At 42.1% G+C, this 23,820-nt stretch overlaps 1 protein-coding gene across 2 annotated transcripts in view; it reads left to right on the top strand.

Moving 5' to 3' along the window:
- The first annotated feature begins 209 nt into the window (after nucleotides 1–209).
- The window catches only part of bcl9l (bcl9 like), a 24,575-nt gene continuing 964 nt past the window's right edge, over nucleotides 210–23,820 (top strand). Inside the window, exons 1-9 of one of the 2 annotated variants that reach the window (XM_040130576.1) lie at nucleotides 210–304; nucleotides 15,697–15,770; nucleotides 16,101–16,513; nucleotides 18,742–18,864; nucleotides 19,260–19,434; nucleotides 19,630–19,714; nucleotides 20,102–22,496; nucleotides 22,627–22,881; nucleotides 23,238–23,820. The exon at nucleotides 23,238–23,820 is cut by the window's right edge and continues 964 nt beyond it. In XM_040130576.1, the coding sequence (XP_039986510.1) occupies nucleotides 16,189–16,513; nucleotides 18,742–18,864; nucleotides 19,260–19,434; nucleotides 19,630–19,714; nucleotides 20,102–22,496; nucleotides 22,627–22,881; nucleotides 23,238–23,820 (3,941 nt within the window). In that variant the 5' untranslated portion in view covers nucleotides 210–304; nucleotides 15,697–15,770; nucleotides 16,101–16,188. The remainder of the gene's footprint in view (nucleotides 305–15,696; nucleotides 15,771–16,100; nucleotides 16,514–18,741; nucleotides 18,865–19,259; nucleotides 19,435–19,629; nucleotides 19,715–20,101; nucleotides 22,497–22,626; nucleotides 22,882–23,237) is intronic. The other variant, XM_040130578.1, reaches the window with a different exon arrangement.

The following is a 23,820-nucleotide window of genomic DNA, read 5'->3' as shown; positions in this document are numbered from 1 at the left end:
AGAAATGCAACGTCCTGCCCTTCTACATCTCGAATAGTGGGAGTCATGAACCGCTGCAAGGTGACACGTCCTCTGATTTCAACCGAAACTTCAACCTAGACGCGCCGTGTCATTTACCACCACCTGAGCCTCCGTCAAACGGCACCAGCTCCTCTCTTGTCAAACATCGGGATCGGGACCATCTTGCGCAGTGGTACGGCGAGCGGAGCAAGCGGTGGCGGCGGCGGCGGCCACTCCGGGGAATGTCGACTGGCCGTCAGTCCTGACATCGGCCTCTTCTGATCTCAGACACCAGCCAAATGGGGTAGAGTACACAGCATTTCAAAACACTGTCACCGCCGAAGCATGCTAGCCGTTCACGTATTTCGGAGCCGTCTCCTTCTCCGTGCGGACTCGTATAACTTTCTCTGCCTTTTTGTGAAGTCTCCGGGTCGCTAGCAAGCCAATAACAAAGTTCAAAATCGCGTTAGCTAGCACGGGTTCGCTTGCAGATGTGTGCTACGGCAACGTCGGATTACAAGCGAGTAGCCTAGCGGGGACGTGAATTAGCATGCTAAGTTAGCCCGTGGACCTGGCTGGCGCAGCAAGTCTCCGCTCATGAGCGCTGGGGTTCACATCAGGGGCATGTGTCCTTAAATTCTCCTAACGACACTGCGGTGCTTGCCTAACTTTGTGTTTTTAATCCCCCCCCCCCCTCTCGCTCTGGGAGGGAGGCAGAACACGAGAACGTTTAAATCCAGATGTGTAAAATGACTAATATTAGCTTGTCAGCTAGCTAATCTGACAGACTCAGCCGGAGCGGCAGTTGAATGGTTTCGAGCTAAGCAGCTAAACCGTGTTCGGCGGGTGACAGGCTGCGTAACGATACCTGTCACTTCGACACAGTCTCGGCGTGGCATGTGGAGACCGACATGCTGGTAATGCTGCCGCTGCCCTAACGCCGTCGACCGCTTTACGGTTTCCGCGGTCAGCGTCACCTTCGTGTTATTTAAAAAAAAAAAAAAAAAAAAAATCATATCTATGTGGTTAAAAAAAACACACACATTTTATTTTAAAAGGTATTTCCTGTCCCGCTGTGATTCAGTCACACACACAGACACGCGTACTGTGCCAGGACGTCAAGCTCTTACAACTAAAATGTTACGTTGGTCAAAGTTGGCTGTCAATTTTAATATGTTAGTGCCACAGTTGGAATTGGAGTTAATATAATTTTTTAGCTAAATGCTGTGAAATCCTGTGGAGAGTGTTGTAGCATAAATGTTGAAGCAAAGTTGTCTCTCTCTCTCTCTCTCTCTCTCTCTCTCTGTCTCTGTCTCTGTGTGTGTGTGTGTGTGTGTGTGTGTGTGTGTCTGTGTGTTTGTGGTCTCAGTCCTGTAAACTTATGACAACCCATGACCCTGCGAGTTAAGCCTGTTGAATATGGTGTGATAATGCTGCACTTAAACCTGTTCACAGGAAGAGATACTACAGCTTTTCTCTTTTGTCACATAGCCTTTTCCGTGTGTGTGTGTGTGTGTGTGAGAGAGAGAGAGAGAGTGAGTGAGTGAGTGCGCACACAGGCGCTTCATACTGTGTGTGTATCTACAATATCCTGGTGAGCTATATTTAGCAGCTAACAGAGTTTGCAACTTGATCTGAATTGTCTTTCAGGGCTACAGTACACGGTGCGTTGCTTTCCCACTGGAAGTGAAACATCTCCCTCATCTTTTAGTTCGGAGTATCTTTTTCTTTTCTGCCTTCTTTTAAAGTACGGTTCACTGCCTACCTGTAGGCCTTTGTGCAAGCCTGTTTAATTTGAGTTTTTCTTCTCGCATGTGTTTTGTAAACGAGTTTTTAGTGGATAATGATGGAAACTTCGTGTGAATCAATTAATCTAGTGTGTCAGGGCTTAACAGACCAAATATCATATCTTTTTTTTTTAAGTCCATCTAGTGCTCAGCACTTGGCAGACTGCATGGATATTTTAGTAAGTAATTGTGGACACTTGGATACACATGTTTTGGTTAAAACAAATGACAGAATACGTGACGAAGACGCAGACTTCCTGTAACAACAAGACGGCTTACGTATCTATAATTGTACAGCATGACAAAATGTAACCACGCACGTACATACAGACATATTCTAAGTGTCAATGAAAAGTCTCTGCCTCTTTCGTTTTGTCCAGAGTTGATTTGAACGAATCAGCATGTGGCAGCCACTGCATGTCAGCACAGACTGCTCCACCGCGAGCAGGGACAGATTTGGTGAGCTGCCGATAAAGTGTTTTGTATCTGGTTAGGTGATCTGAGAACTTTGGGGTGAGTTACAGGGAGCACTGCTAAGGTAAGCTATGAAAGAATAATGTGATATTGAGAACGTTTCCACAGGGCAGAATATACTAAGACACTAAAGTACCGGACCAGTGTAAAAAGCAAGGCCCCAGCCTAATCCCTGAATAGAGAGCATTTGAGCTAAGCGTTTTTTGTTTTGTTTTTATGACGCTTGCATTCTGGTGCACATTAATGTCAGAGTCCTGTTGTGGTTCTGTGCCTTTCTATGCACTTCCCTTTTGCATATTTTTGCATAGAGTCTCTGTCCACGCTGCTGCTGCTCCTCAACCTTTTAAATTACATTAATAAATTCAGTCACACCAGGCAGACTCAGAGCAATGTAGTCAGAGCTCTTTAACTTTACTTGTTCGGTCAGGTGTGAACAATACCATTTGAACCACACCGAGACCTTGTCAACATGAAGGTCCTGGTTCTTTTCCAAGAAAACTTGGGTGCTGCTCGGTAGCAGGGAGGATGTAATCTGAACCAGCTACAGGGTTTGACCCTCAGATACTGTACACAGTCTCATGGGTGTAAAAGAACAGATGTTCACCTCTGTTTGTCAGCACTTACTTGTGCTTGGAAAGCGTTATGTAACAAATTAAGTCTCAGTGGATACTTAAACTAGGATATTTTTTCATGTGTTCCAGTCTGATGTAAACACTGGGAAATGTCTGATTCAGTGAAGAGCACAGTCAAGTCTATCATACATAGTTAATATTATAGGGAGAGGAGTCTTGATATGTTTTAAATCCACCATACTGCCAAATTGTTGTAACATCCAATAAATTAGATAAATGTAGGTCCGTGGGACTTTTTTTTTTACAAGTTTAAAACATGAAGGTGTTAAACTAGATGACTCAAACGGGAAAATGCATCAAAGTGAACTTTTTCAGATGCAAAACTAACTGTTGGTGTGATCACAGGATTAGTGACCAACAAGGCCACCATGAGGGCCTGAGCTCTGAACAGATCTGACCAGTCATCAGAGTATTTAACAGTGTTACAAACACTGTAAATAAAAATTCTGCATATGAGTTTTAACCACATTTTTTTCACAAGATATTAAACACAAGTTTTGTTTTTTTTGATTTAACAGTCCAAATTCAAAAGATAATCAATTTACAATGATATAAAACAGAAAAAAGCATCAAATCCTTATAATTAAGGTGATATAATTGATAAAAATAATTGCAGTTTCATTTTCTGTCGACTGACTGATTAATCGACAGATTGTTGCAGCTCTACTTTCTACATCTCAAGATACTTCTTATATGGTTTCGAAAGCCAAGTGTTTGAGGTGGCAAAATGTCAGCTGGATTATCACCACCACCTACTTTTAAATCATACCCCTACGCATTTATTGCACATACTCCAACTGATCAGCTTAATGCTGCTATAGATTGGCCAAGCAGTAGTTGATAATGGCGCAGTGTGTAGTCTTTGGCTGAAAATGTAGGCTACTTAGCAGAAATCAAACTAATAAGTAAATGATATCCATAATCTTTTAATAAACCTCTTCAGACACAGACATTCATATTTTACAAAGAATTAAAAGGCCCCATTGGAGGCCCTAGATTCTGGGCTACTTCTTAGTGTTTTGAATGGGGCATCTGACGGTGCCATCATATGACCCGTAGCAGGGATAAAAATGCTAATAACTAAGAAACTGACACAGTCTTGTGATAAACGTGTGCAGGACCTCTCTAGGTGAAGGGGTAGGTTTTGTCCAGGTTCTGTATAATTTGTGATTGATACCAGTTTAAGTTTAAATACTCTGCCTCTCGTCGACAAGTAAACTGTGCGAGCAGAGTGTTTTGGAGAACCACTAAATTACATTTTTAATGTATGCGTTGAGTGCGGAAATTTGCCAGGTGACTTGCTGGTATGGGGATGCGGAACTTGGTAGATGCTTGTTTGATTTTTACTGCCTGCTATATGAATGCACAATTGTATTTTATCTTTGTGAGGGTCTCATGGAGGTCAGCGTGGGTTTAACAATGTATACCATTGTTCCCTCTAAGCAGTGTGTATTGCAAATTGCACAAACAGGCTCTAACTGGCATTCTGAATCCAGATGCTGCATCCGTCTGTATATCCTCTTTGGCTTTCATGTCCTATTCTTTTCTAATCATACCGTTATTTACAGTGGGTATGTAGTACTCAAATTTTTAAGACAATCTCACTTTTTTACCTATAACAACGACGTTTTAGGAAATAATGCCGATTTGAATTTAAGGGTGGTAACACTACAACGAGTCTAATAGAGTAGATGCTGTCAATTAGCCAGCAAAGGCTAAACATGTGCAAACACTGTGATGATTTGGAGGTAATTTCCCAGTTTTTTTATAATTCCAGTAATTACAAGTTTTCCTGTGTAATCCAGGTTAATATTCCCCTGGTTTTCGTTAATCTCTTTTTCATCCCAAGTTTCTCTCATCTTGCATCATTGCTTCATCTTGGGACTCTCACCTTTCTACTTCTGCTAGACCTTCACCACTTGTTATTCAGTTATGACCAGCTAAAACTAATTGTATTGTCAATTTTGGCATTGCTTTCATTGTAGTCCTTCTGTCCCACAATTTGGTGAAGGTCAGATTATTTTTAGGCTAAAGTTTTGTCAACTGTTTATGGTTAGATCAACGTTGTTTTGGGAAAACGATGCTGTGTACAACCCCTAATGCTCCTCATGGGAGCAACAGTTACACTATTAGTTTTATTTTGTTAATTCACCTAATCTAAAAAAGGGGTCAGATGTAAAAGTACTGTATATTGTATGATAAACCATGTGTGAAGTGCCTTCTTAGACTAATTTGTAATGATGACGATCTTTAACCTAAGAGAAAAACGAAAACACTGTGTTGGGTTGGACGGCATGGTTGTCCTCTCCTTAGCAGACTGAGACAGAAACCATCCAGCTTGACACTGAATGGATTCTGTCCGTCGGCCGTCGGTTTTTCATCTTGTCTCTACGCCATGATGCCTGCCTTCTGTCTTTAATAAGGCTGCAGTTTGATCTCTTTCCTTGCTCTAGTTCCCAGAGTCCCACAATGTGTTGGAGAGGATACAGCCCTTGACCCTCTGTACGAAACGGGCCCAGTACTTCTCTGTCCCTGAGCTGAGGCAAAACCATGAACTAGGTGCCCTACAAGCTTCTTACTGCTTCATTTCCAGCCTGTTGCGTAGGTCTTCATCCATGGTTTTATCTCGAATAGCCTACAAATCCTGTGTAAATGGCCCATATTTCCATGCCTTCAATGAAATCCCCCAGTCCAGAACACAGGACTTGAGAGTTGTTCAGTTAATCTTTTAGCTGAAACATCTTTTTTCCTCCTCCGGTTAACTCACTACTTTTTGTACGGTTCATAATGCTCTACCTTGGTGTAAAAAGGAAAGTGCATCTTTTGTCACTTTTGTTGTCACTGTTCAGAGAGGCCTGTTACATGAAAAGACAGTGATGCTTTGAGATCTTCCCAAACGTCTCGGTTTTCATTTGTTGTGTGGCCTTTCCACTGTTGCAGGCCCTTCTCTCTGCACATCGCCTACTGGTTAGCCTATATTTACTCAGCCCCGTGACATGTTTTGTTGCCACAGCAACCTGCCACAAGCCCCCTAGTGTGCAGATTTTATTTTTTGGCTGTCACCGGTGTACTGTCCCACAATGCACTGCAGTTCACCCCAGACAAGAACTATGATCAGACTGAGAATTGTGAGTTCAGAGAAGGCAGCTTTGCAGATCAGAGAATTGTAAACAGAGTCTGGATTAACTTCTCCCAAAAGTAAAAATACCTTTCTTTTTTTTTTTTTTTTTTAAATTTAAATCAAAGGTTAAACAGAATTGATTTTTGGACTAGCTCAAAACCCTCTCATTTTTGGATGTTTGTTCAAATGGAGGCTGACCCGCAGTAACCTCTTGTTATGCTTGTAGACTAATACATTCCCACAACACCAGCCTGCAGAAAAACAAACTGGATGTTGTGAGAGAAGAAACAAGCAAATGACTGAAGGAAGAAGCGGGGGAAAAAAATGTTGTGGCAGGGATTATAAAGAGCAAGGAATAGATATGGATACAGGGTTGAATGTAGTCAATACTCCATGAACGGGGTTTCCCTGCCCGTTATACTCTTAGCAGGCCCACTGGAGTGCTCTGACCAAAAAATGCCAAACACGCAGTTTACTCTTTATTTTTTTTTCCGCCCACAAGACTTTTGAACAAGTTCCAGTTGTATCCTTCCCTTGCCTACAGCCTCTGACAGCACACAAATATAGTCTTCTTCTACTTAAAAGTTATGAGTTTTGAATCTTCTGCCTCTGTGCAGAAAGCTCTCACACTGGCTGCATCAATGTCTAAATCATTTCTCCAAGATGTGAAGTAGTTTCTCAGTTCCTGACCTCGAATCAGTTGTTATGTTATCAGACATGGATGGTTGTTGCTCTCCAATTAAATGACCTTTCAGTGGTCACATTGTTAAGACCCATGAGGGAAATATTTTTCTTAAACATCAGTTTTGATTCCAACAGAAGCATGGAAAATTAGAAACGTCATTCATCAAAGAGAGTCTAAAGGCTGTAATTTATTGGGTGCTGCCACCAATAATCACCCCAAAACGTCCTGATGGCTGTCACTTGGAAGCAGTTTCAGATTATTGGCCCCAGTATGTTTTCCTCGGTTTTCCTGTCATCATCCCTCTTGATTTTGTTTAAAGTTGCATGGCTTGCAAATCATTTCAGCTCCAACGACAGAAGGATAGTTGACAGAACCATTCTGTGTTTGCCTTAAATTTCAGCCTTGTGTTTTTCACAAAGCTGAAATTTAATTTTGTGATTTTTTTTTTTTTTTTTCACAAAGTTGAAATTCTGGTGCAGTGATTTTAATTCAAGTCAAGAACAGCACACTATACATTTCCAATCAGAGGACAGTCTTAGTGATCTCTTTTCTACATTCAGACAATTTCTCACTGAATGGAAGGTTTTTGATATATAGCGCTATATGGTTTCATGTACCATTCAAGCATACTTCTTTAATATGCTACAGTGAGATTTTGAACCACAGGAGACAGTAACAGTGCTCTGATGTATCTTCTTACCACAGGTCTAATATAGATTCAACTCCTTATACCAACAATTGGCTAGTCCTCGCTTTGTTTTCTGTGTTGCCTCAGAAAGAGTACTTTCCTCAGTTCCAGTTGTGCCCTTTAGCTGCTTGTCCTCTGAGATATTTGTTAGCTGTATATGATGAAGGATTGTAGGTTCAGTTGCTGCTCTGTGTTCATCTGCACTACCGCTGCTAAAAACACATTTTTATGTTAGCAAGAAAGTTTGGAAAAAATGATTCCATTCATAGCTTTTCTCCCCTAACTTTGTTACACTATATCCCAAGTTATCACACTGCATGTCAATCAAACTCTTCTCTCACAGCAGCTTAAACGTGATCATGGGGTAGCATGGTTAGTTCCAACATGAAATAGTTTATTTCATTTCATAAAATTTGTCATGGTCCACTTAAGAGTTGATTAACTTATTAAAGAAGACCCACAAGTAAATTCAGCAGCAGATACTCAGTGAAATATGCAGTATGTCTGACTCAGTGGAAGGTGGTCAGTGGTGCTAAGGGTGACAATTTTGCCCTTTTTTTGAAACCTTTTGTGTGTGGACACGATGGGAGTCATTGCACCAGCCACATAGCCCACATTACAGAGTGTAACATAAAAGCAGGCAAGCAAAAGCCCATCAGAGCTCTTTTGTATTCTTCAATTTTTAGCAGATTGTGATAAATTACGTTTAGGTAGTTCATAGCACAAACTAAAATTCACAGCGAAGAAACATGTTTACATTAATGCTTTTTCTAAACAACAATCTATTGTTAAATTGTTGCTGTTAATTTTGGGCAAGTGGAAAATTAATTGTTGGCCACCTAAAGTCCTTTAAAGATGACATCCTTTCAACTGCAAAATTTGAAATGTTTTTTTAGCTCATGATTGTGTGTGTAAAACTGGATTTTCTTTAAGTCCTGACTGGATTCTTCTTGAAAATGCAACTCAGAATCAGGGACCTTGTCATCACTTTTAAAAAAAACACTAGTTTCAACAACAGTTTTCATGTCCCAACAGGTTTTTTTTTTTTTTTTAATGGTATTTGTTGGGAAATACAGTATATACAGTAACTGCAGTCTTTCTGGAGGACCTTGGCTAGACATTCAGATGAAGTATGGAAATATATTGAACATATTGATGATGAGGTTGAGTGGAAACTATGCCTCAGGTGTTGAGAATTCATTTGCAGTGAAGACAAAAAGACATTTAAGGAAAACAATGCCAGACATGAATCGGAGAGAGCTAGTGCTGAGAAAATTTGAATCCTTACCAGTAAATATTTTGATTATGTTAGGCTAGACCTTTTAAAACATATTATAGTCATCTTACGGTGCTGATTGCCTCTTATCAGTCATTCGTCCACCAGCTCTTTGGAAAAATCACTGTTATATACCTGCACAGCTCCCAGCAGTGTTATTAATGTCATTCTTATGTTTTGGTGCCTGCTGCAGTTCAGTCGATAACCTCTTTCATGGACTCTTGACAGTCCTCTTTATCAAAGTTAAACTTGCAGTATAACATCCAGCAGCCTTCAGACAAATCATCACACAACCTGAACCACCAACTCTAACTAAAAAATGTCCTCTGGTGAACCTCAAATGGATATTTGTAGTGGCTATGCCGTTAGATTTCCATTATTATCAATAAAAACTGAAGGAGAGCTTGGTAGACCCTGCAAGGTCAAGTTAATTAGGCCTTCACAGAGGATTTATTTTGTTAACAGTCATACATGTTGTGTTAGCCATGGCCTTGTCCGAAGTTAGAGCGTATATTGGCCAAGCACATTTCACTCATTTTCCTTCTCATAGGCTACATCTCAGCTGGCATCATGTGCAAATGCAGTTTGTTAACCAGCTGATTTAAAAAAAAAAAAAAAAAAAAAAAAAGTCCCAACTGCGCATCTCTTTGTAACTGTGTGCCCTACTGCGTCACACACATTATTCATTCATCGGTAGTATTAAAACTTTGGCCTCAGTGTTTACTGGTGTTGATCCACAGAGAAGCACCGTCGCACCTGTGTTTTGGACCTGGCTTCGTATTTTGTTCTCACTGCCCGCCCTGACTTCCCAGGGCTCTCTGGGTCTATTAATACCAGCCCGCTCTAAAAATACAGAGTACTGTGTGACCCACTGGGACTAAATAGGAGTTCAACCTCTTACCGTAGGCAAACTGACACACACACACACACACGCGCACACACACGCACAGCAGTTATAAATTCTAACCTGTATTACCTGTGCATTTGCTGTACAATTATTGTACTGAAACTTGGAAATCAAATCAGCGATGAAGTTCGGAATACAACATCTCTGGATGGTCAGCTGAATAACATGAACAGAAAATCGGTATTCCCCACACTAAAGGGCAAATACCTTTTGGTATATTAATTTAAAGGATTAATTGAACCTCTAGGCCTCATTCAGAACAGTGATATCTGTTTGATTTTTGTTGAAGGAATGTTGGGACATGTGTTTGTGTGTCTTGGCCTGCTTTGTGTGTATATGTACTTACCATCATGGCCCTAAATGAATTGGCTCCATACGTCAAGACCATGTGCTATGGATTTTAAAACTCATTGAATTATTTCCCTAATTTGTTTGGAGCAGTGATTGGACACATCTGGACAAGTTCCAACTGTCAAATTGAATTTGCTTCCCAAACAACTTGTGAAAATGTCAAATGAGGAAAGGGAAATGGAGAACATTTTTTGCCCATAACACATTTGCTGATTTCATACTAGCTACCCTTCGCATAAACATGCGCCCATCTGCTTTAACAGGAGTGACTCCGGTAGCATGTTTCATTAAAGGCTTAATATGAGTCTCACATACTTATTGGACCTTTTAAAGAAGTCAATAAGAAAAAAACATGTACACCAGGGCATGAACATAATAATGCCAGCACCCAATTTCTTTTTCAGTTTCACCGCTGGCTCCCCTGCTCCCTTATTTGTGTGTGCTTTAAAATAAGTGGTTGCTAATTAGATAGTTTCTTTGAACTATTATTTATAAAAGCTTTGGCAGATCAGACCACAGTAATGGACAACAACATGTTCATTTGTTCACAGGACCGATACACTTTTTATGAACAATTGAGCAGATTTTGCAAATAAGGCAAAAATGAGCTGGTGGTGCTATCAGTCAACAGAGAGCTGATAAAGCTAACAGGGACTGGTGTTGGATATGCCAATATTGCAAAATCATACCAACAGAGATTTAGAGTGTATCAAGCTATGACTGAGGGCTATGAATCATTATGTGTTACTCAATATTAAAGTTTTAGTGCACATTTGGACCTTTACAAAAAGTCCTCCACATAATCAACAGGTGTCAGCTGGACTGGATTCTACATTTTAGTAACTTGATAAATATTGTTGACATTATGAACATTAGCAGTAATAAATTGTCATAAGATTTTTATAGCATGCGTGTCGCTGAGTATTGTTCACACCTTGCTTTGTTTTGCGTAAGACAATAACTTTTTTGTTGCAACTAAAGGCTCCAGCTTGTTTGATACCATTTGATCTTAGCAAACAGCCATTATCTCTCCTTTTTTTTTTTTTTTTTCTTTCTAGAATTGGCTCCACCTTGATAAAACACCTTTGGTGGTGAAGAATATTCAATTCAGTAGTGGTGTGAGACATGCTGGAAATTTAAGTAAGCTTGCAACTGTTTTACTTTCCATATCTTTTGTTGTACACCTGATGCACAGTCCAGGCTGCAGTGGAACATGCAGGCGTTACATTAAATTTAAGACACAAAGCTGTTCTTAGTCAGAGTTAGTTGCAAGAAGTAAGCGGGCTATCAGTGTCGCTGTGTCTTGGCTGCCAGTTCAAATATTTGCTTTTGTAGGGATCAAACCTGGAAGGTGTTTATAGTATTTTGTCCACCCTATTTACATCTTGGAGGCCTGTCTAAATATTACATCTCACTGTAATACACTATATCCATAAAATTGAATCAACGCCACTATCAAACAGTTTCAACAGAAACTGAGCATTATCACCTTCACATAGCGAGGATTTATTGCAAAACTGTTGTATTAGACTACTTAGTTTTAGCTAAGAATTTAGTTTTCACAGCACTAGTACATTGACATATTTGAATTGAGATCATTCATATAGGAGACACTATTCCAGTCAGTCCACTAAGTGTACATCCTATTCAAACAGCTGCTCAGACAGACTTGTTTGTTGATATTCTCAGATGACTGAGCAGAAGCCTGAATGAAAAGCAGGATTTCCAAGTTATAACCCTGACCCTAACCGCCCCTAAATTGCTGTAATCACATGTGCCCTAAAATATACTTTTGAATTTATATTCAGTCATTAATTTGCTAAAATGAATACCATTAGGTTTTACAGTAGCAGAAAACTGAAGTTGCAAGTCATTGTGGGTAATCTGGACAGTCAGGGAGGAGCACTCCCTGACTGTGTGCAGTAAGCTAGCAAATATGTTTTAGCTTAGTGATGCCTTAGAATGACTTTATTATTTTTACTTTACTTTATTTCATCCACTCCATTTGTCTCTGTCTCCATGACACACTTTTTTCTTGATGCTACCAGGGGCGTTCTTTCAGCTGTACATGTTTGCTCTTGGTTTGCCAGCTTTGGCTGCCGGTTGCACACGTGCCACTTTATAATACAGTGCAAAAACAGTGAAAGAAGTCAAGTCATGGACAATCTAAATGGGTTCAATACAGTTTTATTTTATTTTGGACACCTTGTACATGATATTGAACTGTTTCTGGTCATTCATACACACAAATTAGCGCACAGATTACTAATTCTTCCTTACAATTTTACCCCGGCGAAACGCTGACCTCCATTTAAAAACCCAAAGCTGTCCAGAGTCCTCTCCTTGCTACACTTGTTACAATGAACCAACAACATACTTTGCAGTCCCTCACCCACGTGTTTGCACCTTATTATTTCGTGCTCATTTTAATCTAGCTACAGTGAGCTTGCAGGTTAGAGTGGTGTTATTTTATTGAGCAGTATTAATTTGAATAAATCCAAGAGTCAAATGTCATCCTACTGTAGCTGTAATTATTTTTCAGGCTTTTAGGAGTGTGAGAAAATGATTAACACGGTTTATTTTTTAATTTGTTTTCTCAGTACTTGTTCAGCTGCTAGTCAGTATGGGTGATGCAATGGCCTTGACTAGTCAGTCTTTATACACACCAGGTATGTGTGATTAGTCATAGGAGCCATGCTCTTTTGCACAGTAAGACTTAGGTCTTAATCAGGTTTCATATATCCATTCGTCTATCCGTCCGTCCGTCCGTCCGTCCATCGCCTCTTCCCGCTTCTTTTTCAGATTTGCTGGGGTCTGAAGCCTATACCAGCTCAACTTAAGTGAGAAATTATTCAAAGACTTTTATATCTGCTCTCAGATGTTGGTCATTTTACCTCTATTCCTCTCTGGTGAAGAAGTGCAATTAGACCTGCAAATACCAATATACGAGAGCAGCATACAGTATTTTTCCATTGACAAGTTGTAAAACCGTAAGAGGAGAACTACAGGAGACCCCATTTGATAAGGAAAGCTACAGTCTGTGAGGCCAGATGGAGAGCTGCAACCTTGTCAACATGAACACAAAGGCTTGGCTGAAAATGAATGTTCAAACATGCTTTGGCAGAAACTGTTTGAATTGATAACGGTGGATGGAAAGGGAGATCAATTCTCTTAGGGGGTATTAACTTTGATTTTACAACCTTGATTTTATTGCAAATTAATTGCACAGCAGCCAGGTTGATTTGATTCAATTCATCATTCAAATGTCACCATAATTAAGAACTAATCATTTCTCAAGCTTAGCTGTTAAATGTCTTGTTACGTTCATGTTTTGAGGTCAGGATGTAATGAGTGCAGATGGCATCAATTAAGTTTAGTGTTTAGTCTTAAGGTGTGTCTACACATGTGTATATATACAACACGAAGTACAAGTAGTTCAAACTCCTAACTATGACACACCTCAATCATCACTCCTGCTACCAGGTAATTTAAGAAGTTGCGTAATAAGTACAGTGGAGATCAGCTGTGTGTAATCAAGGTGTGACAAGTGATTTTAGGATTAATAGGCTTCAAATTAATAACTGGTACCGTCAAAATACTTCAATTGTTAACTCAAGTTAATCGTTTTTATTCTCATTCTATTTTAAACTTCAGCCAGACCCTACATATCACAGGTCTAATCTAAAATAAATTCTTATAAAACATTATGGTTTATGGGTTTTAATTGTGCTCTCTTGTCTGCAATGCACTGAAGCACTTTTCTCCAGATGTTGTAACAAAAATTGGGCCTTGAGATTCTTCCAAATAAAATAGCAGCACTGCACAAATATAATGTCTTAGCTTGAATAGGGAAACCTGCTTTGTTTGAGACCTGTGACCACATAACAGTTCAGTTAAACATTAATATGCCAACCAAAAATGGCTAGTCATGCCAGCATCTTGGCTAGCTACTACTACAGAAGGTCAAGAAGCAACATTTATTACATCTTATAATGTTGATTATAAGCGCAGATTGGTTTGAACAGTTTTAGTAAGTGTCTTACCAATTTACAGAACCTAAAATCCACTCAAAACTCATCCAGTCCAAAAAAGGCTTTAGCTGATCGCTGGTCTAAAGTCACCGTAATGTTCCTTTTGGCTGAATGATTTAGTATAGGCCCCATACACACAAAAAGGAGTGGGGATAATGGTGTTGCAAGGCCTATTTCCAGGTGCATGAAATGTTCAACTGAGACCCAACATTTACTAGGCCCTTCAGTGGCTTCTATCTGCCAAACTGGGCTGCACCTGACTTCTTTAGGCTTTTCCCTTGTTACACTGTTGATCATGTCAAATACAGCAGAAATGACGGGGAGTCTCCTTGATATCTACTAGAGTGGTATTCACTTTAGATAGACCAATTTTTCCTTAACTGTCCCCTTGAAGGTCAGCGTCTCACAGTAAGATTAATCTGCCCGCCCCGGGTTGCACAAAGAAAGTGAGTCACACTTTGTCAACAGGAGTGATGTCTGACTGTCCCTGTTTGAGTTAATCAGTGATGGAGTCCTGAGCCAGTGAACAAGGCACCCTTCTCTGCTGACTTGAGCCAGTGTTAGTTAATGACTAATTGCAGCGTTGTGTTTGCCATTACCTGTCAAGGTGAGTGAGTGGTACAGATGGCTCTGTTAGAGGGGGACAGCTGACCTGACTGACTGTGCTGTGTGCAGTGGTGGGATTGTGTCATCGGCCAAAAATGGAACCCAGTAGAAATATTTATACGATCTCTGCATTATGTCAGCAAAATATCTGGGCTAGATGTTTTTGAGCAGGCTGTGATGACTGTTTTGAACAACTATTGTTCAGCAGCAACAGGTGTGGAAATGTCTTGTTGAGACCTGCAAATACTGAAGAGCCGTTTAATGCTCTGCACAAGCAGCTTTAGAGGGACAGACGGCAAGAAAACTTGTGTACAGATAGTCTGCACATAAATTCTTCAACACACAGGGAAGTACACCCAGATATCAGAGGTTAAAAGCAGAAGCTTGGGGTTACGGACGCAGGCAGGTGGCGCTGTCAAGAGGGCGTCAGCTTGCAGCCATGGACTCGAACCCAGAATGAAGCCTCATGTGCAGAGAAGTGTCCTTCATTCTTAATGCTGAGCTTGAATCCTGCTCAGCTCCAGAAAGCTGTTTTACTCCCTTAACCAGTAAAGCTCAAAGCAGATAGCTGGGAAATGAGGTGAAGGCCTCGTCATCTGTGCTTTCAGGGCCACAGTAAATTACATTAAAAACAAATATGGGTAATACTAATGAACTCTTTGGTTTGTGGTGTAACTTAATCTGTAAAAAGTCAATTCTGTGATAAGCAGGTAATGAATTCTTGCCTGTTTGTGCTTAAACTCAAAGTGTGAAACAGAGAGTCTCTCTGAGCAAGGGAGGGAGAGATAGGTATTGCTACAGACAGTGTTGTGGAATGTGTGGTGTTTTTGTGGTTTGTTAAGTGTTTGGTAGGGGGAGGGACCTAAAACACTGTTGAGCTGCTTCTGAGTTTCAAGTCCCTCCCCTTGCTTGAACTCAGTCTTTGCTCTCTTTCCCTTAAAGGGACAGTTACCTCCCAGTGTTTCTCTGGCCTTTCTGTCCTGTCGGTCTTTTGGCTTTTTCTCTCTCTCCTTTCTGTCTTTGCTCATGAAGTCGATGTTGACCCACGGGCTTGAGACACACACACTGACAGACAGCACTGACTGTAAAGGTTGCTATGTGCCTCCACTGATGATACTACTCTCTCGCTGTACCCCAGGTCCACGTGTGGTCAGTGAAGTGTCCTGGAGAGCAGCATGGCAGTGTGTCAGTTGAACATCTGGGTGAGATGAGGTGCGTGTACAGGTCGAAAAGTTTGTTTTAAAGCCCTAACCTGGAACTGGAAGCAGAGTGTTGCCAATCCTCTGCTTAATAGAGGCTCAAGATCTAAGAAAAAGATAAGCAAAATAGATTTAGTTAAGCTATGTATCTATAAACTGTCAAGCAACGATTTTTTGATGAATTATTTTACATTTCCGAATCGCTGCTTATGCAGTAATCAGATTTGAATTATTCCCAGATCAGGCCTTGTAGAGAAATGATCTGAATTTGTTTCACAACTCAAGGACACAATACTGAATTTTAGTCTGAAATAATGATCATGTCTTTTCTTTTCTCCACCAGTGTTTCCTGTGAGCAATGTGAGCTCCACTGATAAACGGGCACAGCTATTCTCCATACCGGACCTCCACCTCAATCACCAGCTAATCAAATGCACCAAGACAATAAACTGGCCAATCATGGCAAGCAGGTCACCAGTGACAGCAGATCCCAAATACCGAGTGTAAACCAGCAGGCTCAGCAGCTGCAGGGAGCTGCTGGCCACCTGGGTTCAAAGGGCATCGGCGTCGGGAGCCATGGAGTCAAAACCAGCCAGATTTCCCCTGGCAACCCTGGGCTAAAGGCTGTCAGCCAATCAGTGAGCAGTGTCGGAGGGATGCTGAAAACCAAATCCAAGCGGGAGCGAAGTGTCTCCATTGACTCTGGTGAATCAAGAAATGCCATTCCCCCAGCCCTGGAGACAGATGCCAAAGGAGGTAAGGCATACATGCACAGAAGAAATGGTGTCAGAATCTGGGACGTATCGACACTGTGTATTTGTGTTCTAAGTATGCAGAAGTTCACTTCCGTTACATCCTATCAGCCAAATCTCTACCCGAAATAAGAGATTACGTGCATTCACCGCCTCCACAGCAGGAAGTGAATGTAAGGACTGAGAGGACAGAAGAACTTGTTTTCTCTCTCACTGAAATGCCCTGACCTTTCAGTTAAGCGTCAGAATTTCCCCCTGGCTTTTGAACGTTTGTGCCATGCCTGCGCTGCAGTGACATGTCTCAGATGAAAAAGCATAGTGCCCAGAAGGAGAGACAGGTCATGAGGTTGTGAAAACTTACTAAGCTCAGGGAGGTTGTTATTAAAGAAAGAGATGAGGAGTGGGTGGAAAGACTTGAAGTTCCCTTTTGTGTGTGTCTCGGTAAATATCCGTGTTCATGTAGTTCAGTACAAAGTGTTTGAGTTGCATTTGTTTGTTGTTGCTTATTTAGCTATGTGTTGACGTGAGGGTTCAACTGCAGATGACATGACTGTGATTTTGTGAAACTCAGCGGGGCTCCCTTTACATGACTTGAGCCTCCTCTTTAAACACACACATTCACAAAAACACACACATACTCAGGCACCTTGACACACTCAGCGGGAGAGGTGTGGTTCCGACACAACAGAGGTTGAAAGAGGGAGAGAATGAAAGATGGGGTGGATCATTCCTCCATTTGCCCTCCCCTCCACAAACACACACTCACACATGCTCCTTTTGTCTCGTTCCCTGTGATCAAATTCTGTATCAAAAACCAAAAGTGCATTCAAAAGAAATACAAGCCTCCGTTCTGTTTACTTCGAATCACACCGCTGCCAAACCTGAAAACCTGTGGAGCTGGTGACAAATAGTCTGATCAGGGTAGCAAACATAGATCAATACATGACTTTCCTGTTAACATAAACCAGTAACTGGTGGTAACAAAAACACTCACAGAAAACAAGAGGTTAGCTCTTTTATACAGCCTCTCTGTGTCAAGGGCAGCAGTCCTCCCTCTACTGTCATTTTCTCTGTGTTGTCACTGCAAACTTCCTTCCTTCCGTACTGTACATTCACGGTCTTTTAAGTCTGTTGTTACCCAAGTTCACCCATGTGTTAATTTGAAGGTAGTTTTCTGCCACATAGTCAGTAACATGTCGAATAATGAACCTGGAAAATCTTCACTGATTTGTTTACAGAGCTTCTCTAAATATGACACTAATCAGGGATATTGCCAGTGTGCTTATTTTCGTGACACCGTTTGGAGTTAAAACCCACTGTTTATTTGCTGTCAGAAGTTGATTCTGTCCTCTTATACTGCAGGCTGCCTTGTGAAAATATTAAGGCTGCAGCATATATCTTGCCGCTGTTTGCAACCACTGGCAGTTTGTGCATCCACAAAATCCTTATTGCGCCATGTGAGAAGGCTCAGCACATGCTTCTCAAAACATTGCACATCTGCATATGTGATTAGCACGTATGGCATATTGTTCAAGGGAAAAAAAGAAAACCAATACAAAGATAAGTAGAAATGCAAATGATCCTGTGTTTTTTTTTACCTGTTAGTTTTGGTAATTCAGGTGTTTGCATTTTTTAAATATTTAAGTTAATTTAAGAAAATACATTTATAAGTCAGCTCAGTTTGTATATTTCAGTATTTACTAATCTTTCCCTTTTTGCACAGGCAAAAATAATACATTTATATGTAAGTCAGTGCTGTTTTTATAGTTTTATGTCACCTTTTCCCATGACAATGCAAGAATGAAAATGTACAACGTATGAGCATACCCTCTGGTCACAACAGCAGGAGCATGTTTGGAGAGGAGATGGTTCAGGCATTGGTGCATAAACCTGTTTCACTTTATAGGCTTTCAAAAAATTGTCTCACTGAGACATATTGTAGCTCTGGTTAATGAAATCCATAATTTTTCATAACATGACTATGGTACATTTACTAACATGACTTTTTGATGCTGGGAAGCTGGGCTCCTATAATTTCCAGCAGGTAAGGCAATCTGCATTAGAGCAGATAGTTGTACATTAGTTTCTGGCTCTGGAAAATATAGTGGTGGATGTAGACCATTAGTGGTAAATGTAAAAAAAAAAAAAAATCACACTAGTAAAACCCTTTAAATAGACAGTACTATGACAGTTGTTATCCAAGTGTTGATGTGTGTGTGCATTATTCTCTAGAGGGTGTTATGCGCAGTAAGCGGCGCTGTGTTCTGGAGAAGAAACAGCCATATAGTGGAGATGAATGGTGCTCTGGACCTGACACAGAGGAAGATGAAGACAAGCCACACACTACGACCCACCGTGAGTCTGTCTGCCTCCACAGGGGAGAAAACACATTGCCATTTGCTGTTGTATGAATGTAGCACAGTCCTCACTAACAGTACTGTCATTGTGGCTGGAACTGGGAAGGCTGCATGAATTACACATAGAAATCCCCTGCCATGTCTCAATTATATTTTCTATGAAAACAACAGGTTTAAGCCATAAATTATCCATTGCTGTTTTTATATCCTGCACATACACTGAAATGAATAAGATGTCTGGGCTGGGAATGCCATACCACTGATTTGACATTTTACATGTGTTTTAGCTCCATCTAGTGTTTAGATGTAGTCAAAGGTTGTACTGGTATTATAAATCTAAACAAGGAGACCAGTTTAGATTAATTAAACTGGTGTGCTGCGAATTTTTCTCAGGGGAGCGTGGGCTGGCAGGTCCTATCCAGGGGCTCTCTGATCGCCTGTCTGCAGGGCCCATGTCAGAAGCTGGGGGTCCTGTAATGGGATGTGGAGTGGGACCAGGGCTAAAAGCAGAGCCACCTCAGTCTTCACAGCAAGTGGTGTACGTTTTCACAACCAGCCTAGCCAACAGGTGAGAACTCTTTGTAGGCCTGACATGCAGGTGATTATAGACATCAGAAGTAGAGATCTCTCGATTTTCTTTATCTTTTCAACAAACTTGATTTGTTTATTTTTTTTTATAAATTTAGATTCAATTTTCTATTTCACCACTGAATTATGCAGTCGCAGTGATCATTTAGTTTGTATTCCTCTATATGTTTGACAGTGCTGCAGAGGCAGTAATGAAAGGACAGACCGATTCCATTCTTCTGTTTCACCAGCAAAATGTTCCACGCACCAAGTTGGAGCAGGTCAGACATCCACAGCACAGTGACATATTAAACAAAATGTAAAGTTTATGTCAAATCTGTTTAACCACAGGGGAGTAAAAGGTTTTTTTTTCTACAGTAAAGACCACAGCTGCAAAGTATGGGGGAAGGTTAATTTGTTTAGCTATTTTGGTCTCAGATACCACTTTGTTCCTGTTTCCATTATTAGTTGGTGTGACTCCTGTACTAAGAAAGTGAAGTGCGCTATGTGTTGTTTTTGCAAATTGGTAAATGATATAATATGATATGATATAATATAACAACAACTACTACTGCTACAAAAAATAATAATGTAATTATAGGAGTAGTAATAGCATTTTAATAGCCTGAATTTGTTTATTTTTTTTCTTCTTCTTCTGTCTGCCATAGGGCCACCCATCAGGGAAGCTTTCTAACATATCTGAGAAGGTAAACTCCAGCAGTTCTCCAACCACAGGCACCCCTAAATCCCAAACTCCGCGGCCAGCCTCTGCAGGAGTTGGAGGGCCATTGCATCCTGCAGGGACACCGACATCAGCAGGGCACTCAGATAATGAATCCTCTCAGACCAGATCAGGTGGAGCCTCCAGCAATAATAGCATTGTCGCCCATAGGTCAGAAGGAGGGAGTACGGCCACACCTGCAGGCCCAGTCCCAGGAACTGGAGATGGGGAGGGTGCGGGGGGTATCCCTCTTCCTGTTGCTACTGTTTCTCCCTCAGAGAGTCCCTCCATCCTATCTGCACACCTACAGAGTGATATAGGCCAGCGGAGTGCCCCAGGGAACACAGATGGTCTTTCCAAAGAGCAGCTGGAACATAGGGAGCGTTCTTTGCAGACACTGAGAGACATAGAGAGACTGCTTCTGCGCAGTGGGACAAGTGGAGGCCCTGGAGACACAGGAGGCTCCAACAACAATGCTACTAATAACTCCAATCTAAGTACTAACAACAATACTGATAGGAGTGGTATTCTTGAGGAAGGTGACAATGGTACTAATAACTCTGGAAATTGCAGTAGCGGTAATATGCTATCGTCAGCCTTGGCTCCAATGGGAGGGATGAAGAAATATGAGGAACCCCTCCAGTCCATCATTTCTCAGACACAGTCCCTTGGTGGACCTGCCCTTGACAGTCCCCAAATTGACTCTCATCATAACCTACCACAACACCCCCATCACCAGCTTTCTCCACCTGGGGTCAACATGGGTCCCTTACTTGGACCAGAAGGGCTGACCCCAGAACAAATGGCATGGAGGAAACTTCAAGAAGAATACTACCAAGAGAAGAGACGACAACAGGAAATGCAACCCCCCTCACATCCCCAGCACTTTAGAATGGTGACTGAGATGGGCATACATGGAGGTGCCATGATGATGAGAGGACCCCCTCCTCCCTACCATAGCAAGCCTGGAGACCAGCAGTGGGGCCCTGGCAATATAATGGGAGGAGGAATGGGTGGAAATGTACGAATAATAGAGATGCACCAAGAGGGACCCCGTGGCCCAAGGTTTCTGGGACAGATGCAGAGAGGGCCACCTGGGGGAGGGGGGTTTCCTGGTAGTCCAGGGGGACATTTATCAATGGAGGTTCTAGGACCCCAAAGGCCCACCAGGCCAGGGATGATTTGGCTAGATGACTTAGGTGGTGGAGGTCCTTTTCATGGCTGCTACCCTAGTGGTCCTCCTCAACACTTACAGGGTGACCCAGAGCACCTGTTAACACGTGAGGAAATGTTTCGCATCATGGAGAAACGGCAAATGCAGGGGCTTCCCAGGTTTGAATTTGACAGATTAGCAAAACAGCAGCAACAGGACAACCTGGGCTCGAGAATTATGGATAATCCTGGCGGCCCAGACTTTTCCAATTTGGGAATGGGCCGGGGCCCACACTCCACTCGAGGAGATCCTATGGACTTTCCTGGCTCACGGGAGATTATGGGCTCTCCTGGAGGGGGTCCTCAAATGAGAGACTTGGTGGATTCTCCTCTGGGGAGCGCCCTTACAATGAACATGAACCCACAGATTAATGTTCAGCAACAACAGCAGATGATGCTAAATCAGAAGCTCCGAGGAGGTCCTGCAGGAGGGGGGCCTTTAGGTGAGATGTTTAGCCCTGGAGAGATTCCACGAATCAGGTCTTCACAAAATGGAAGAGGAGGAAATAAAGGAATGATCCCAGGACCTGATGGCCCATTCCAGTTTCCCAATCAAGGTCCCTTCTCTGGAGGACAGGTGGAAGGGCCCTATCTTCAACAACCTGGCCCTGCAATGTTTGGGCCTGACCAGCAAGGTCCTAATCAAATGGGAGGTACATCGCGGCTTAGTCACATGCCGATAAGTGGGGGCCTCAGGGGGGTGGACCTTGGTCCTAGGCACCCCTCTGATCTATTAATCAATGTTAACCCCCTGACCTCTCCTTCAGTGCCTCCTCCTCATCAGCTCAAGTCACCATCCCTCAACCAAGAGCCATCTCCTCTTCTACCTTCACCCTCTGCTCCAGCACTAAAGTCACCCTCACAGATCTCCTCTGCGGGGCATCACCCCCCTCTTCCCCCTACATCTGGTGCTGGGACTCCTTCCTCTTCTTCCATGAAGTCTCCCCAGGTGATGGGGTCTTCCAACCTTGGGTTGCACTCTCCGTCTGCCTCTCCTGGACGACTGAAGTCCCCGGTCATGGCTGTGGGCTCTCCAGGGTGGACGTCTCCTAAAGCACCACTTCCAAGTCCAGGAGGTCCATCCAGTGGGAAAGTAGTGGGCAATGGAGGAAGTAGTTCCACGGAAACAGGTACACTCAAAATCCAAGACAGTCAAAACACACATCAGAGATCCCAGCATTGGCATTTCTGAGGTCTAATAATCATTAGTTCTGTTCCTCATATTGCTGTGAAATTAATCATTTTTTATGTTCTTTGCAGGCCAATCACTTCCCCCCAGGAGTTCCAACTCTACCCCCATTAGCCAGCCAGGCTCTATGAATCCTAGTATGCCATTTACTTCCTCTCCCGATGCCCCTCAATCTCAGAATCCTTTATCGCTTATCATGTCTCAGATGTCCAAGTATGCTATGCCCAGTTCTACTCCTCTCTACCATGATGCAATCAAAACAATTGCCACTTCCGATGATGAGATGCTTCCTGATCGACCTCTTCTATCTGGTGTCAGCATTGGAGGTATGAAAAAAGGAAACATTGTGACACAGACAGAAAACTCCTTATACAGTTTGACAGTATGCAGAGAGGAAGTAGTAGAATGGCCCTGGTTCAGTGTGTTATTTGTTGATATTTCCATACCATCAGAGAAAGATTGACTGACTGAGTAGATGACATGTGTTAATTCTTAGATATGTGTTGTTTTTTCTATAAAAACCTTCTCTCAGTCTAAACCCTCTTATGTAGTGCTGTTTGAAAATTTGACAAGACATTCAGTTAATATTTCATACGTATATTGGGTTGAGAAAAGGGGCAGTCTTTTTTGAAATGTTAATGTGAGTGTGATTTTTCACATGCTGGCCTTGTTTTATCACCAGGAAACATGGGGAACCCTCAGACCTCCCAGATACTTGTCTCCCAAGGCTCAATTGGTCCTCACAGTGATCCACAGAGCCCCATGGGTATTGTAAGCCAAGGTCAGCAGCACCTGTCCCATGACGCCTCAGGACCTGTGCTTTCTTCTCCAAATCAAATGGGCATATCTGCCATCAATTCTGCCATGATAGGGGGAGGCGCTCCTGACGGATTGGGGCCCTGCAATGTTTCACCCATTTCTCAGAACCAAATGGCAGGTTTTCCTCGTATGCAGCCACCATCTCATGGGCCCATGCACTCACCTATTGGAGGAATATCACAGAATTTCTCTCACTCTAATGAGGATATTCTGCCAACTCAGCAGATACACTTGCTTAGCAAAGGTCATCCTCAGCAACGCCCCTCTCATCCCTCAGACTCATTTGCTTCTCTGCCCATGGGGGAAGGTCCGGATCTAAGTGAAGTCATACGACCCACTCATACAGGGATTCCTGAATTTGATCTCTCCCGCATCATTCCTTCTGATAAGCCCAGTAGCACTCTACAGTATTTCCCCAAGAGTGAGCCACATCAGAATCCACATCA

The sequence above is a fragment of the Xiphias gladius genome, chromosome 7 (assembly GCF_016859285.1).
Source record: "Xiphias gladius isolate SHS-SW01 ecotype Sanya breed wild chromosome 7, ASM1685928v1, whole genome shotgun sequence".
Lineage (NCBI taxonomy): Eukaryota > Metazoa > Chordata > Actinopteri > Istiophoriformes > Xiphiidae > Xiphias > Xiphias gladius.
This window is presented reverse-complemented; position numbering and strand designations above follow the sequence as displayed.